This window comes from Cnephaeus nilssonii (assembly GCF_951640355.1).
Source record: "Cnephaeus nilssonii genome assembly, chromosome: 22".
Lineage (NCBI taxonomy): Eukaryota > Metazoa > Chordata > Mammalia > Chiroptera > Vespertilionidae > Cnephaeus > Cnephaeus nilssonii.
Genome location: NC_137093.1, coordinates 11,356,527 through 11,373,945, shown reverse-complemented (window position 1 = coordinate 11,373,945; position 17,419 = coordinate 11,356,527). Strand labels below are relative to the sequence as shown.

At 49.7% G+C, this 17,419-nt stretch overlaps 2 protein-coding genes across 2 annotated transcripts in view; one reads left to right on the top strand and one right to left on the bottom strand.

Moving 5' to 3' along the window:
- CAMKK2 (calcium/calmodulin dependent protein kinase kinase 2) overlaps positions 1-288 on the top strand; it is a 44,436-nt gene extending 44,148 nt beyond the window's left edge. Inside the window, exon 19 of the transcript XR_013813015.1 lies at positions 45-288. The gene's annotated coding sequence lies outside the window, so the exon portion shown is untranslated. The remainder of the gene's footprint in view (positions 1-44) is intronic.
- A 1,633-nt stretch (positions 289-1,921) lies between these two features.
- Positions 1,922-17,343, bottom strand: P2RX4 (purinergic receptor P2X 4). Its single transcript, XM_079762868.1, has 12 exons — positions 17,138-17,343; positions 12,496-12,643; positions 9,374-9,445; positions 9,187-9,259; positions 8,654-8,750; positions 6,847-6,927; positions 6,607-6,748; positions 6,370-6,506; positions 3,498-3,591; positions 3,279-3,344; positions 2,906-3,001; positions 1,922-2,415 (listed from the first exon to the last, which is right to left on the bottom strand). The coding sequence occupies exons 1-12, from the start codon at positions 17,269-17,271 to the stop codon at positions 2,389-2,391; spliced, it is 1,167 nt and encodes a 388-aa protein (XP_079618994.1). The 5' UTR covers positions 17,272-17,343; the 3' UTR covers positions 1,922-2,388.
- Between the last annotated feature and the right edge of the window lie 76 nt (positions 17,344-17,419).

Below are 17,419 nucleotides of genomic sequence, written 5' to 3'. Positions count from 1 at the left end.
CACTCTCTAGGACATCTGTCCTTACGTCTGTTTTCCTTCCCTAGGTCGACGTGAGATCAAATGCCAGGTCAAGGCTAATGTATCCAGCATTACATTACTCATCCCTAATTTAAGCATGTCCTGGTGTCTTGCTCAGAGTGTGGTCCCCAGACCAGCAGTGTCAGCTGCACTGGGAGGTGGATTAGAAACGCAGACTCCCAGGCCTCGCTTACCCAGGACCCCCAGGTGGCTGGTCTGCACGCTGAAGTTTGAGAAACACTGCTCTAGCAGGCAGGCGATTGTTTGATTTTTCTGGCGGAGATCAAACAGGTGAGCAGCTACGGGAGCAGTTTTCATGAGACATCAAACCACCCCAGTGGGCAGGCATGCTACATGACATTTCACAAAGTGGGTATTACTAACCCCATTCTATGGGTCATCGCCTTTGCCCGAGCTTGTCGGCAAAGTCAGTGTTTTACAGCATTTCCACCGTTGCCAGTTTTCATGGCGTCTGGAGACTGTTGTGGATTGAATGGTTTCTCTGGACGAGAGGCTGAGGGTACCTGCTTGGCTTTGCACCTCCGTTTTCTGTTACCAAAGGCAGCAGATGAAGTCTGAAAGCTTCCTGTTCCATTGATGCAGAAATCCAACGTGGAAATGCTGGCCTCTAAGAGCCAAAAGCAGGTGTTCCCATTAAAGCCCCTGAGAACCCGGGAGCGGATGGGCCTGGTTAGTTTGCAGTAAGCACCTTGCGGTGGTTAAATGGAATCTGATGAAAGCTAAAAGAATGCACACAGGTGATCACTTTGCAAAGTTTTAGGGGTTCCAAAGACTCCCGGAAGCCCATTTCGGATGCAAGGACCCCTACTTGAGAGGCAGTGCCACCAAGTGGGGACATAGCTGAACCAAAAGGTGACTCTGGTGAATAAAATAAGCAATGCCACCCCCAGCTCCTAGCTGTCACCCCAACTGGCCCTAGCATTCTGTCTTAGAGGGAGGCTAAAAGGAGTCTCCTCCACTCCAGTAACCATCACTCCCTAGCCTGCAAGATTAGAAGGCATTCCTAAGAATTCCAGCTCCATTTGAGCTGTGGGTTTAAGTGGGCATTTTTCAAAAAAAGGTAGCATGAACCAGAGTTTTTTCAGAGAGGTTCAGTAAACCTTTTTTAAAAAATAGGTTTTTATTGATTTTAGAGAAAAAGGAGGGGAGAGAAACATCAATGAGTGAGAAACATCAACTGGCTGCCTCCTGCATACCCCTACTGGGGATCGAGCCTGCAACCTGGGCATGTGCCCTGGATGGCATTCAGCCAACTGAGCCACACCAGCCAGGGCCAGTAAACCTTCCCCAAAGTAAGAAAAGCCCAAGTTGGTCATTTGCCCAACAGAAGCAGATCCCTTTAAAAATAAACTCCTTCAGTGCTCGGAAATGAATGCATGACAAGGGGGAGGGCAAACTGCTTTCTTTAGGGAGACCTTGAACACCTGGTGCAGAATGATGTCAGTGTGAAGGCTAAACTAGAAATAGCTTCATTAACATTTCACACCAGAGGCAACGGAGGTGGAGGTGGTGCTGGTGCTGCTTCTGGTTGGAAGCTTCTGGAAAGCAAATGGGGTGAGGGGGAAGAGAAGCCGTTGTCATGTTACCTAAAATCGTGCCCCCTAGAGTGTATATAGTGCCGTCATATTAGGGAAAATGTAAGCATGGGTCAGGCGAGTTGTCCCTAGAGAAAAGAAATCTTGTAAACTCTGCAAGAACACAGCCTGATGAAGATCAAAATCCTTGATGAAGATCAAAATTCTTAAGGGAAAGTTGAAGTAGGAAAAAAAGTACTTAGGCTCCAGCAACAGACTGAGCACAATGGGCTGGGACAACAAACGGATTTACTAGGGAAGGAAAGAAGAACATTTTAGCTCGTGCTAGGAAACTACGCAGACGGAGATTAAGAAAATCATTTGTTTTAATGTTTGGTCCTCAGTCATCTCAACATACCTCTTCTCAAAAGAGAAACACTAACTCCGCCTCGTGATCACACAGACAAAGTGGCAGGGGGAGAGGACCCGCAGTTGGGCATGCCACGCGTCCTTGCACCTGCGCCGCTGGACCTGCCCTGCAGGGGGCGCCCCAGGAGAGCTTCTGAAGAGAGCCGGCCCTGGGGCCACAGCTCACCCAAAGGATCCCGAGTTGAAGGGCCAGCAAAGGTGACCCAGCCACGAACAGGGTGGTTAACAACGCACATCTTGCAACACAAAACGGGAGCAGCTGGGCAACCCTGGAGGACTTGTGGAGTGGACACTGACTCAGAATCTCGAACGTTCCCTGGGGTGCCTTGGAAGCCTTTTCTCCCTTCTCTCTGATTTTTCCTTGGCTTTGATGAGTGCAGTGGGGAGCCCAGATGTGGGGTAGACATTATTGGTCCATCTCATTGTTGATACCCTGCAAAGAACGATATATTTGCCATTAATGGATATGCTCACGGGTAAACGTACATTCACCCGGCGCTGCCTGCAGGCAAGCCTGGAGCATTCTGGGTGGCGAGGGCCAGGTGCTTTTGCTGAGGACTTGGGACAGCCCGCCATAGCCGCACGCACTCAAGTTGGCCCTAGTGCAGTGGTTGCAAAGCATGGTTCCCAACCCCTTTTGCTATGCAAGGCGATTTTGTCGTCATATCTGTTATCATAACTCACCAGAGATGTCACTGATTAAAAGTAGGCTAAATTTTATTTTTAAAAATGTTTTTTAAATTTTTCTTTTCGGGCTAGATTTTAAAGAGTGGGTCCATGTGCAGTAAGGACTAGTGCGGGTGGTCTAGAGGCGGAGCAGATGACACGGGTGGCGTGGGACTGCCGGGGGTGTCAGGCCCAGCGCTCAGTGTTGTCACCACTGGTACCGGAGGCAAGTGAGGTAAGTTTGGGAGGCCGTCTACCTGCTCGTAATCTTCCACGTATTTGTACTTCTTCTCCCGGTAGTAGTATCTTTTCTTCATGCAGTAGAGGACTATGACGTCACACAGCACTGTTGCCTGAAAGAACGAGCCAGGATGTGTTAGTCCCTGTTTCTCTGTGCCTGGGATCTTCCAAGGAAAAGCAAGTCTCCTCCGCCTCTATGGAGAAGGCCAGGCCCTGAGGGGTGCAGTCCTCCGGAAGGGGAAGTGGAGGTGGGGGTGGGGGTAGGGGGCGGGAAAGAAGCCCAGAAGGTTGAAGGGAAGGCCCAGGCCTTCAGCCGAGGGGCTTGCCTGCTGTGCTAACTACTGCAGAGGGCCCCAGCCCAGGGGTGAACAGAGAGTCTAAGTCACTCACCACCCCAAGGAGCGCCAAGCCAGAGCCAATGTTGATCATGGTTGGGATGATGTCAAATTTCCCAGCCTGCAAAGGATCGGGGTGGGGGGGGGGGGAGTGTGGGAATTGTGATAGGGGTGGGTAAAGGGCAGGTAAAGAGTCGGGAGAGGACACCTCGCCCCTGGCCCACCCAGAAGAGTGACTAGCAGGGTCTGGATGAGGGGCTGGTGGCCCGGCTACCTTTCCGAACACAATGATGTCGAAGCGGATGCCAAAGGCCTTGATGAGTGTGCGGTGCTCAGTGCCAGTGAGGTCATTGTAGTACTTGGCAAACCTGGGGAAAGGAAGCAGGTGAGAGGGAAGGGCACAGCAGTGGGAAACCGCGGCCGGATCTGCCCTCTGGGTCCTTGGCCAGTGACGTTGCAGCGGAACCCTGTCCCCGCCCCCTCCCTGAGGCCTCGCAGCAGTGGCACTGGCCAAAGATTGGCTCTGCCTGCTGAACAGATGACACCTGGCACCTCGGGGCCTCTCCCGGCTCCGGCTCCGGTGTGGGTGGGCCACACAGCAGGAGGACTGGCTTGTTGACAAAGCTTCCCACTCTCCCAACACGGCGGCCTCCTAGGTCTTCAACTGGAACCTCTAGCTCCGAATGTCCTTCCCTCCTGGCAGCAGAGCCACCTGCCTCTCAAGGAGACCCTGGCCACTAAGGGCAAGTCGCCGGCCAGCAGCATTCATCAAGACTGTGAAGCTGGTCACTCCCAGCATCAGCACTGGACTTTAAAAAAAAAAACAAAAAAAAAAAACCATTGCTCCATCGATGGATGAATGGATAAATGTGGTATATCCACACAATGGAATGTTCTTTGGCTATAAAAAGAGATGAAGTACTAATAAACGCTACAACTTGGATAAATCTCTCAAGAAATATGATGCTGAGTGAAAGAAACCAGACACAGAAGGCCACATGCTGTATGACTCCATTCATATGAAAGTCCAGAATAGGCAAATGCAGAAACAGAAAGTAGATTAGAGGTTGCCAGGGGCTGGGGTGAGGGGGACAGAGAGGTGAAAGCTAAAGGGTACGGGGGATGGAAATGTTTCTGAGGTGATGGAAATGTTCTAAAACTGACTGTGGTGGTAGTTGCACAACTCGGTGAATGTACTGAAAACAACAGAATTCTGTACTTGAATGGGTGAACTGTGTGGTATGTGAACTATGTCTCAGCCTTAACCCTTTGCACTCACTTGCTTTTTTCTCGATTCTTTTATACTAATGCTAACCGTGTCGAGTCACACTCGACATCCGAGTGCAAAAGGTTAAAAAACAACACACACACACACACACACACACACACACAAGGGGAACTGGCTGAGGGAGAACCACTGAGACGTGATACCACTTGCTGCCTGTTTTATACAGGGAATCCCGGAACCTAAACTCTTGGCCCATGATCTGTCCCCATGCCATGGCCCAGGCCTGGGACTTGGGCAGGGCCTGATGCTGGCAGGAGTCAGGGGAGGGCTGTCCTTGTGAGGGTCCCATTGGCTTCTCTGTTTTAGGGTTCCAACCCAGTGGTTTCTACAAGAACTGTGTGAGGGTAGAGACAGAGCTACACAGATCGAACTCCCTTGCTAGGAAAAGATTCAAACATCTGCCTTTCTATCAGTGAGCCAGATGGTTCAAAAGGACTGCAGATCGCACGTGCATTTGGTTCCCCGTGTCACCACTAGAGGGAGACAAAGGCAACACAAAAAGGACCACTGACCTACTCATGTGGCCCCTCCTGGGCCTATTTTATTTTTTAATTTCAGAGAGGAAGGGAGAGAGAGAGAGAGAGATAGAAACATCAATGATGACAGGGAATCATTGATCAGCTGCCTCCTGCACCCCCCATACTGGGGATCGAGCCCACAACCCTGGCATGTGCCCTTGACCCTTCAGTCCACAGGCTGATGCTCTATCCACTGTACCAAACCAGCCAGGGCCTGGGGCCTATTTTTGATAGTGGCTACTTGTGTGCAAGATGCGACAAAGGGCAGGTGCAAACGTATGTGGCTACAGGTTTCACCGCCTCAGGAAAGTGGCAAACGGGACCCTGGCCCCTAAGATAAGCACATACTGAGTTATGGCAGGCCCTGAATCTAATACAACTGGTGTCTTTCTAAGAAGAGGAGAGGACATGCAGACAGAGACACAGAGGGGAGAAGGCAGAGACTGGAGTGACGTATCTACCAGCCAAGGACACCAAGGATTGTCGGGAGCCACCGGAAGCTGGAAGAGGCAAGAAAGGAGCCCGGCCTTGCTGACACCAGGATTTGGGGCGTCTGCCCTCCAGAACTGTGAGAGAATACATTCCTGTTGTTCCCAACCCCCCAGTTTGTAGTAATCTGTTAAGGCAACCCTAGGAAACGAATACACAGCACTTTCAACAGAGAAATACCAGCAACAAGGCCTATCCTGAGACTGAAACCTGTATCCTGTGCACATTGGAGATGCCGGGGCAGACTCTGTATTTGAGAAATCAGTTCCTGGGTCAGAGCCCGGAGGCCTCTGGACTAGAGGGTCACAAACAGCCCTTCCTAGAAAGTAGTGAGTGAGGGTTCCGGCTGAGGCTGGCCCGAGAGAGTAGAGCAGCCAGCCTCTCTCAGCTGCTCTGAAAATTGCCTCAACGTGTTTCTTTTATTTTTTAATTTTTTATTGATTTCAAAGAGGAAGGGAGAGGGAGAAAGAGATAGAAACATCAATGATGACAGAGAATCATTGATTGGCTGCCTCCTTTACACCCCCTACTGGGGATCAAGCCCACAACCTGACCGGGAATTGAACCATGACCTCCCAGTTCATAGGTCAATGCTCAACCACTGAGCCACACCAACCAGGCTCAATATGTTTCTTGAGACAAGAAAGGGCAGGCAAGGAGGGCTCTCTCACAAGCCAGGATGCCACAGGCGCACGGCCTCTCTCGGAGCATTCTCCTGGCACCCGGCTCCCACCTGCCCATAGCACTGCCTGAGTGCTGGTCTAGGTGGGTGTGGATGCCCCCACTGGGGAGTGATCCAGTCACCATCACCCGCCACACATGCCCACCCATCAGCCCAAGCCCATGCCCACCTGAAATTGTAGCCGGGGGACACATTGTGGTCCTGGTCCCGAGTGTCCAGGCGGCGGAAGGAGTACCTGGGCAGGCATAAGGAGGCAGCTCTGTCCAGGTTGCAGTCCCATTTGATCTGGATCCCCATGATGCCGCCCTGTGGGTTGTGAGCAGAGACAAAGCGCTCTTTCCTTAGAGCCTGTTCTGAAATGAGAGGGGGCGGAGACTGTGCCAGCAGAGCCAGGACCCGTGCCTACCTCGACGGCCATGTCCTGGAAGCTGTGCCCTGCATTCTCCACTATTTGGCCAAGACGGAAGATGGGGCAGAACGGATCTGTTGCGGCATTGTAAATGCACGACTTGAGGTAGGTAGTGGTGATGTTGGGAAGGATGTTTCTCCTAAAGTCAGGAGGAGGCAGAAAATAGAAGCGAGGAAAATCTCAAAAAAGAAGTCTCTCCAAGACATTGGTGAACTCACACAGCCGGCCACCACTTACTTGGTGAAGTTAAATTTGGGATACCAGATGTTGTTCTTAATCAAAAGGGTGAAGTTTTCTGCAGCCTTTAAAAAGGCAGGTCTGAAAAAAATGGTTAATGGTAACACTGTTAATGTTAATGTAAGTATAAATATATGTACACTCACAAAGCTATGTAATATTTTTTTAATTGATTTCAGAGAGGAAGTGAGAGGGAGAGAGAGATAGAAGCATCAATGATGAGAGAATCATTGATCAGCTGCCTCCTGCACGCCCCCTACTGGGGATTGAGCCTGAAACCCGGGCATGTGCCCTTGGCCGGAATCGAACCTGGGACCCTTCAGTCCGCAGGATGATGCTGTATCCACTGAGCCAAACTGGCTAGGGCACTATGTAATATTTTTTAAAAACTAACCAGCATTTATTTATTTATTTATGAGAGAGAGAGAGAGAGAGAGAGAAGGGAGAGGAGAGAGAAACATCCACTGGTTGCCTCCTGCACGCATCCCAGCTTGGGATTGAACTCACAACCTTGGTAAGTGCCCTGACCAAGAAGTGAAACCGTGAGCTTTTGGTGTACAGGACGATGCCCAAACAACTGAGCCACACCAGCTAGGGCCCTGTGTAATACTTTTAAAACATATACACACGTGTGTTATAATGTCATTTTGTCAAAAAAAAAAAAGGGGGGGGCATTTCTAGCACTTTCTACTCTGCTGTGCAAACACTAGGTCAAGTGGGCAGATTATAGGCCAAGCCCTCAGCTCTCTCCCTCGCCGGGCCTCCTGCCCAAGGCAGCAGGAACTGGAGAGCTGGGGAACAGCTAAGGGGGGCGTGCCCAGGGGCTGTGCTGTGACGTGGCGGGGCTCACTGTCCTCGGGGAGATGCTCAACCGACTGGTTTTACAAAAGTCAAAGCAAAGGTCAGTTCACCTATAGGCTGGATCCTGACCTCTCAAAAATACCCAGAGGGTGGTGTCCTCTGGCCCACAGCTTCTCCCAAGTGCCACATCAGCTCCTGGCTGACAAGACGAGTGGAATCTGTCCCCCAGGGGACCCCACTTTGATATATTTCCACGGGAGAATCTGGCACTGGAGGCTGACCCCTCTGTGGGGGAGGCCTCCCCAGATCCAGATGGAATCTTTGAAAATATAAACAACTAGAGGCCCAGTGCACGAAATTTGGGCACTCGGGTGGCGGGGTGTCCCTCAGCCCGGCCTGCGCCCTCTTGCAGTCCAAGAGCCCTCAGGGAAAGAGGCTCCGGCCACCATCGCTGCGCTCACCAGCCGTAAGCCTGGCTCAGGGCTTCTGGCTGAGTGGCGCTCCCCCTGTGGGAGCGCACTGACCACCAGGGGGCAGCTCCTGAGTTGAGCATCTGCCCCCTGGTGGTCAGTGCGCATCATAGCGATTGGTCGTCTTCCATTCTGTCGATTTGCATATTAGCCTTTTATTATATAGGATAGTCTTCCCAACCCTGAGACAGGTGCAAGGCCAATGACAAGTCAAACAATGTCACTAGAAGTTGCAATTAACATTACCGGCTGCCCAACATGAGGATCAGGAACTGTTTCTGGGCAGTTATTTGCAACTGACAGAATCCTAACACAGAGATAAGTCATCTGCTCTCTTATCGCGACCAATGCCAGGACCCATCTCGCCACTGATGGTTGCTGACATGTGGTTGAGAACCGCCACCCCAGGGAAGCCTGACTCCACACAGACACCAAGAGCACAAAGCCACTCACAGGTGTCACTTAACTCCCCTGCCGCCTTCCCTTCGGCCTAAGAACCAAGGTTTCGGTGCTCCCTCCCCTTGGCCAGGACTCACTTTGGCACATTTGAGTCATCCTCCACCGGGCACCAGGCTGCCACCTCACACGTCTTCAGAGTCCCGTTGTAGGGCACGCATCTTCCTGTTGCAACTCCTACAGGGATGAGGGGGACCCAGGTCCACAGGTGGTCTCCCGTTTTCTACTTCGGTGAAGTAGAGGATGGCAGCCCTACCGTGGCACCCTAAGCGATCAGTCCTGAGCTGTGCCGATTCTGGGGTTTACACAGCGCCCCAAAATTGGAATTGGAGGGACATGGTTGCCTGAGTCCTCGCCACATCTCTGCTTTGCCAACTGCAGGGCTGGGGTGATGCCAAGCCACAGCACAGGGCAAGATCTGGGATGGCTTCTTGGGCGCCGAGGTGACTGTCGAGAGCCTCCCCCAGGATCATGTGAAGGCATTGGGAATGTGGAGGATTTCTCCATCCTGAGATTCCTCTATCAGGGGAGCCCCTCAGGGGAGGCGATGTGATCGGGGGATGCCGTCCCCGGGTTGAGTGTCTACTGAGGGGTTGCAGTCACACGTTCATACCACTGCTGTGGGTGTTGGCAGAGCCAGCAGGACAGTCGGAGTCTGAATTACACACACTGGTATTATCTGGAAGCTGAAAGAAGAAGAAGGAGTGAAAACAGGCTCCACGTGGCCAGCCCCACACACAGCGGGTCCGGGTTGGCGGGGGCGGCATGAGGCCTGAGCCTTTTTCCAAGAAGCTGCCTACCTCAGGGCAGAAGCCTTGGGTCTGGTTCATGGTGACAATGATGTTGGTCATGATGAAGAGGGAGCTTTCCTCCTGCAGTGGGGACAGAAGGGAGAGCCCTGCCATGTCACCTTCAGAGGAGCCACACAGCCAGACGTTCATTTAACAGGACAGTACCACCCTGGCCGGGTAGCTCAGTTCATTAGAGCCTCATCCCTATACACCAAGGTGGCGGATTCAATACCCGGTCAGGGTACACACAAGAATCAACCAATGAACGCATGAATAAGTGCAACAACAAATTGATGGTTCTCTCTCTCTCTCCCTCTCTGTCTCTCTCTCTCTCCCCCCCTCTCTTCCTCTAAAATCAATACATAAAAACCAACCAAACAAAAACAGAGATAGTATCTTTCACTTCTTGCACATGGCAAGCAGAAGACAATTTTAAAAACTGATCTTATGGTCCCCCATTCTCTCCTCTGAGAGTTTGTAGCCGAAAGGGAAACAGGGACTCTAGCAAATACTTGTGCACTCATGTTCGCAGCAGCATTATTCACAATGACCCAAAGGTGGAAACAACCCCGGTGTCTATCGGCAAGATGAATGGATACACAAATGGTGGTCTATGCCTATAACTGGAATACTATTCAGCCATGAAAAGGAAGGACGCACTGACACCTGCTACAACTGGATGAACCTTGAGAACATGATGCTGAGTGAGAGAAGCCAGATGCTAAATTCTACATTCTACATACTGTAGGGTCCCATTGATATGAAATGTCCAGAAGAGGCAAATTGTTAGAGACAGGAAGCAGACTGGCTCTTGCTGTGGGGTGAGGGGAAGGGTGAACTAGAGTGGCTGCTTAATGAGTATGGGGTTTCCTTTGAGGGTGATGAAAATGGTCTGGAGCTAGATTGAGGTGATGGTTACACAGCATCATGAATGTGCAACATGCCACTGAATTTTTCATTTTGAAATGCTTAATACTGTGATATGTGAATTTCACCTCAATTTTTAAGAAAGTCTATAACCTAAAATGGTTCCTTAATAAGCTTGACTAAGTGAGGGAAAAGAGCCAACAAGTGCCCCAAACATCCTCTGCCAACCGGATGATCTCGGGGGACAAATAAAACCACCAAACAAACATCGGAAAGGTCTCGAATTTGGCTGGTTTTCTTTCCTAACCGGAATTAAAACAAACAAATCACACCAGAGGAGACTCAGGCAGGGTCGGCCAGAGACACTTCTCCCTTTCAGATGGTTCTGTTTTCTCCTCGTAACCCTGGAGGTGCCAAATGATTCATGTATTAGAGTTTCTAAGAAATTTGAGAGCAGTTTGTTGGGGATAAGAATGAAGAATTGCTAATAATGACCTCCTACTATAAGCAGTAAAGGCAAAGACCCCACAGATTCTGGCTGGGCCTCCCCCTCACTGGGCAGCTTTCAGCAGCTCGCACCCCGGAGAAGGGCAGAGTGGGCGCTGGAGCCATCTGGGGGATCAGAGTAATTCAAGTACCCAGGAGTCGGTAGGCATCTCCACCCCCAGGTCTGACAAGGTGGTGGGAGCTCTGTAATAGCTGCCATCTTCGAGAGAAAGGCCTAGAACAAACCATGCTGGAAGCAGGGAAACAGCCATAGGAGGAGGCACAGGTGTGGCAGGAGCCCAAGTCTGTCCTGGCACCTGTTGGGGTCCCAGGTGTGCCCTCTGTAAACTCTCTGTGTAGACAGAAGGCCGCCCCTCCACCTCTCCTGGGTGTTAGATGTGAACAATTCCACGTGGTTTCCTTTTTGGTTCCTATCTCTTATCTAAGTTTAGGGAAGTTTCAGTCTGGAAGTGAGCCAAGCAAGTGCCATGCAAACAACTGTTTTCAACTTCGGAGAAGCACAAGGATGCCGTGGAAGCTCACGGGGAGCCCCGTGGACCCCCTTAGCCTCCAGGTCTGAGATGGAAGGCCGACTGGCTGCGTGTTCCTTTCCACGGAGGGGCAGAAGCAGGGGCTGTATCTTCCTTGGTTCCAATAAACAGGCGGAATGACACTCCCAGAATGGGGCCGTGACTTGATAGGAAAGAGGTCTCTGTTGAGACAGGTGCGCACCAACAGGACCAGCTAGCTCCAGCCACTGTGAATCCCCTGTAAGACCCTCCCCATTGAGAAGGTGGGGGGGGGGGCGGTGAGGGGAATGAACACACCTGAAGAGTTTCTGAAGTCCTTGCCATGCTCTGAGCCAAGAGTTGATAGCTTATCTGCATTTACCACTCTGGTCACCCTAGCCCATAAGCCATCTGGAGGGCTGTGTTGGGGTTTGGCTGTGTGGTGCATGGCCGTTACCAAGGCTGGAGAGAGTCAATATTTAACTTGGAGCTTTGTGGGTTCACAGACTAGAGACTAAGACGCTGTGTCAAATACTTTCTTCCTTTCCCTTTATTCCCGATGGAGCCCGATGCGGGGATGTCTGTTTCCTTCTGTTCGGCTTTTCATCTCTGGTTGTTGTTAAAGTTTTTTTTAAAAAAATGTATTTTTTACTAATTTCAGAGAGGAAGGGAGAGGGAGAGAGAAATAGAAACATCCATGATGAAAGAGAACCATTGATCGGCTGCCTCCTGCACACCCCATGCTGGGGATCAAGCCTGCAACCCGGGCATGTGCCCTGACCAGGAATTGAACCGTGACCTCCTTGTTCATAGGTTGACATTCAACCACTGAGCCACACCAGCTGGGCGCTGTTAAAGTTTTTAATGCTTTCTGAAAAGGTTTGCTTGTGGGTTTACAACCATAAAGCAAATACAAAATGTGGAAAGGTGATTCTTTTATCTGAATTTCCCCCCCGGACTTAAAACATTTGCCTTTTCACCTTTCGGGGCTTGAGACAGACCGAGATGCCCACATGGAAAGTTTCCTGTTTAAGCCAGCTGTGGGTTAGGGCTGAAGAAACACAGCCGGCTGAATATTACCTCTTAGATTGCAAGCCAAAAGGAGATCTCTGTGCACTGATTGATTTCTTGGACTAAAACAAGCAGTCTGGGCCTTGGGGATCTGAGAGCGCCGGCCATGCCAATCATTAATCAAGTGTGCAAGGTCAGCAAAGAGCAGGGAGCTAAGTAAGGCTTTCTCGTTGGACAGAATCATAATGGGCAGCTTACCTGAGCTGGAATCACATAATCGGCCACATCCCAGATCCGGAATCCGAGTTGAGAAGTGTTAGTTACAGTCACGCCCTTGGCTTTGGTAGTAACTGAGCTGACCACAGAGTCCACTTCCTGGTAGCCCTTTTCCCACACAAACACCCACCTACAAGATAAAAGGGGCCTCTTGAATTGCCATTAGGACTTGGTGAATCTGCACCGATGCCAGGGAGCCTCTGCTAGCCGGAAGCTGGAAGAACCACGTTCACTAATTATGTGGCTTTGCCAAAGCCGATTAACTTTGTGAGGGTGTGGAGAGGGGGGCCCTCCATTTCCACTTCTGCAAAATAGGCAGAGTAGCACCTAAACCACAGGTGATTTGTGGGAAATTAATAAGATGATGCGAGTAAAGCACTTAGCACAGTGATCAGCAGAGAGAAAATGATCAGTTAATGCTGTCTTTCTTATTAGACATTTGAGCACTTTAAAACAATTTTTTTTTTATTATTGATTTCATAGAAGAAGGAAGAGGGAGAGAGAAACATCAATGATGGGAGAAAATCATTGATCAGCTGCCTCCTGCACGCCCCCTACTGGGGTTCGAGCCTGCAACCTGGGCATGTGCCCTTGACCGGAATTGAACCCGGGACCCTTCAGTCCACAGGCTGACCCTCTATCCACTGAGCTAAACTGGCTAGGGCTGAGCACTTTCAAATGCACTATGACCTGCAGAATCACCAAGAGATAAAAATTTCTGGTAATAACAGTTACCATTTGGGTTTTTTTTTAGGTACTAGGCACCGATCTAAGCTCCTTATATGTATTAACTAATCCTGACCACTGTGTGAGTCAAGTATCATTAACTCCATTTTACAGAGAAGGAAACAGACACAGAGAAGTTAAGTCATTTGCCCAAAGTCACACAGCTAGTGAGTGGCATAATCAGGATCTGACCTCAAGCCTTCTACCTCTGAAGACTCTTCTCTTGCCCTCTATGCTATACTCCTTCTAGAAAAGATATACCTTTTAAATAGCTTTTAATAGTAATTTTTATTTTTTGTCCAAGAATTCAAGTCACAGGTATGCTTCTTTCCTCTGAAGAGGGGACATTAATGTCAGTCTGAATAATTAAAAATGTAAAGGCATCAGCACATAGTGGTTAGGGCACTGGAAAACAGATGGAAGCCAGCTGATCTCCGGTTCATGTCTCAGTTCTACCCCTCGCTAAGGCATACCTTGTACCAAGTAGCTTAACTTCTCTGTGCCTCAGTTTTTCCATCTATAAGATGGGAATGATAACAGGACTTCCCAGGATTGTTGTTGTGAGGTTTTAGAAGTTAATGCATGTCAAATGCTTAGAACAATGTTTGGGAGTCACCATCGATAGGATGAAATTGGCATGATGGGAGTATCTACACCATGGAAATTGGGATATTCTACAAATCAGAGCTATTGTTAAACACTTTCCAGTGACTATTATGGTTATTTTTTTTTCTGGCATCAAGAAATGCTAACATTCCTCTCTCCTCCTTATAAGCGGCTGGACCTTCAGAAATTCACTGGTTTTAGTTACTTATTTATGCGTTTATCTGATCTGAGCAGTCTCCAAATTCATTTCCCATCTAGATATGAGCGTTTCCCCTTACAAACCCTCTTCTTCAGGGTTTCTAGGAATTCAACTGCAACATAAGCTTCCATTTAACTCTAGTGGGATACACTGAAGCCTAGGGCAGGAAGGTCACGATAATTTTACCATCTGTACAATGAATTGCTAAAGAGACACGTGATTTCACATCAGCATGTGATTTAACTGTTTCCTCATCATGTGACTGATGACAGAACTGGGTAACTGAGAAATGCGTGTTCAGTCTCTTTTTGAAGATGGATTGCTATGGATCACTAGCGGGGGAAAGACCACAATTTCACCAAGATGAATTGGATCAGGAAGTTAAGAGATGAGTTGTTGTTTTTTTAAAGCCTTTAATTTAGATCCTGAGTCAGTTTTGATTATGGCAAGATGGATAAAAGCAAAGCACTTATTGCTTTAAAAAGTCCTCATAATCAAGGTAGAGAACACTTCATAAGAATCTTAAGAAACTGTGCTGCCCAAAAGAAATATAGCATAAGCCACATATGTAATTTTAAAAATTCTAGTCACCATGTTAAAAAGAAAGAGATAAAATTAATTTTAATGAAACCAATATATTTTAACATGTTATCAATATAGGATGTAGTATTAGTGTGATATTTTACTGTGCTTTTTGTTTGTTTGTATTATGTCTTTGAAATCTGGTTCATTTTACAGTGATAGCACATCTTAATTTGGAGTAGGAACATTTCAAGTGCTCAAGAGCCACATGTGACTAGAGCCTACCATATCCTATAGTGCAGATACAGATACTGTATTCCCCCTTATCCACTGGGAATGCTTGAAACTGGGGGTAATTTCCTATACGGTGTTTTTCCCTATACATACATACCAATGATAAAATCTAACATAAATTAGACCCAGTAAGAAATTAACAATCCTATAAAAGGTTAATATGCAAATTGACCGAACAGTGACACCACTGGTCACTATGACGAACACTGACCACCAGGGGGCAGACGCTCAATGCAGGAGCTGCCCCCTGGTGGTCAGTGTGCTCCCATAGGGGGAGCACTGCTCAGCTAGAAGCCAGGCTTACAGCCAGGCTTACCATCGCAGTGCTAAGGACCCCTAGGAGGAGGTCCACTGAAGGGTCCTGGACTGCGAGAGGGCGCAGGTTGGGCTGAGGGACCCCCTTCCAGTGCACGAATGTTGTGCACCAGGCCTCTAGTAACTAATAATAAAATAGAACAATTATAACAATATACTGTGATCAGAGTTATGTGAAGGTGGTCACTCTCTGATAACTGACCTGGTAAGTGAGCCGGCCACTAAGTGACTAACAGGAAGGGACTGTACACAGCATGGAAACGCTGGACAAAGAGATGAACATGTCTCGAGTGGGATGGCGCAGGACGCCTCGAAATTTCATCATGCTACTCAGAATGGTGTGCAATTTAAAACTTATGAACTGTTTGTTTTTCTGGAATTTCCCACGTAATAGTTTCAGACTTTGGTAACTAAAACTGTGGAAAGGGAAATTGCGGATAAGGGGGAGGGGAGGCTACTATATTATCTGCAGTCTAGAACTTCACAGATCCCCTAAGGTAGATGTAAGCCAGTCTTCCCATGAGCTTCAAGAGCTAAGAGGGAAAAGCTGCATGAGAGCTCGATTCCAAATGCTTCACATCCAACCCAGCAAGTCACTTCCAGTAGCCAGTTGTATCAGGTCTCACAATGTAAGGGTGTATCACAATGACTGCATCACAATGACTGAGTTCATGGTGGAAGTTAATGAGACTTGCTTGAGTCCAAACCTGGGGATGGGCTAGGTCCGTGGTCGGCAAACTCATTAGTCAACAGCCGCAGTTTGCAGACCACTGGGCTAGGTGGTTCTGGTGTGGAGTCCACACCTGGAAAGCCATTTTATTGAATACTGTCAGTACCTACTGCTGCAGGGCTGATAGATGTGAGAGGCAGAACTTGTCTGATCATGTGAATTCCCTGGGCAGTGTTAACAGATTCCAAGCCCCACCCCAGGTTACTCTAAACAATTCCTCAGGGTAAAAGTCTTTCATGGTCAGGTAGATTGGGGAAACACTAGGACACTAGTTCCCAAACTTTGCTGCACAGCAGAATCGCCTGGGGAGCTGGTCTTACTCTTGAGCAATGGAATCAGAAAGTCTGGGGATGGTAGCCAGCAATTAGTATTTTTTAATGATTCCCAAATGGTTGTTTGTGTAGTTTGGGGACTGTTGCATTAGGCCTTTTAAGTAAAGAAATGACAAAGCAGATAACATCTGTCAGCTGAGCAGCTATGCAACCATAACATCCCAGGTGGCCCTTGAAAGCAGGCCCAGTTGGTAAATTAATTCCCGCCTCCTCTCTCCAGTTTTATTAGATTGTAAGGGGGTGCAGTCAATTAAAAGTAAACACTTGGTGAGGAATGATGGTGGCTGGGTATATCTATGCAAAGAAGACAGCATGGGGAGTGATGAGGCTGAGGCAGGCAGGTGCCTATACCAACCACCCCATAAGAGGAAGGAAGCAAACTGGAAGTGTGACCTCTACTATCTTGGATTACCACATGGTGTTAAAGGACAGGACCGGAAATCACAGACCCAAAAGGAAACAAGTGTAATCCCAAACCACGGTTTCTGTTAGATCATCAGAATGGAAAGTGACAAAGATTGAGAAATTTAGGCAACGCGCTCCCCCTCCTTCCCGCAGCCAAAGGACATCACGGAGCCAGTCAAGAATGACAGGAAGCAGGAAAGGCGAGGATGAAGGTCTAGCCAGGGTTTGCCCCTAAAACACAACATCCAAGCAGTCTTCGGCCTCAGAGTCTGGCACAGCGCCCATCCCCCGGAGGCTGGGGTCCCCGGAGGGGTGTGTCACCGGCCTCGGGTCGCTGCCTTCCGGACCCCACTTGGAGGGCACCCGCAGGGCTCACCCGATGACCTAGGCCAGGATGAGCAGGTGCACAGCGGGGCCCCGGAGGGAGCAGCCCCCCGGCCGCCGGGTCCCCCGGGTCCCAGGACCCCACGGGGTCGCCGCCCCGGCCGCGCTCACCCGATGACGTAGGCCAGGATGAGCAGCTGCACCGCCCGGTTCATGAGCCCCACTTTACGGCTGCGGATGAGCACGATGCGCGGCGTGTCGTACTCGAACAGGAAGGCCCCCAGCACGGAGCAGCAGCCCGCCATGGCCGCCCGACCCGCCGCAGGGCTGCGCACTGTGGCCCCGCCGCCCGCACGGCCGCCTCCGGGCCGGGAGCCCCGACCCCTCCCGCCAGGAGCCCCGCCCACCTCCTGTCAGGAGCCCCGCCCCCTCCGCCAGGAGCCCCGCCCCTCC

Coding starts and splice junctions, on each gene's coding strand:
- P2RX4 (XM_079762868.1), bottom strand. CDS start 17,271: ATGGCGGGCTGCTGCTCCGTGCTGGGGGCCTTCCTGTTCGAGTACGAC. Junction 3,002..3,278: donor GCTTGGCGCTCCTTGGGGTG/GTGAGTGACTTA, acceptor TCGTTCTTTCAG/GCAACAGTGCTGTGTGACGT. Junction 2,416..2,905: donor ACGTGGAAGATTACGAGCAG/GTAGACGGCCTC, acceptor CGTTCTTTGCAG/GGTATCAACAATGAGATGGA.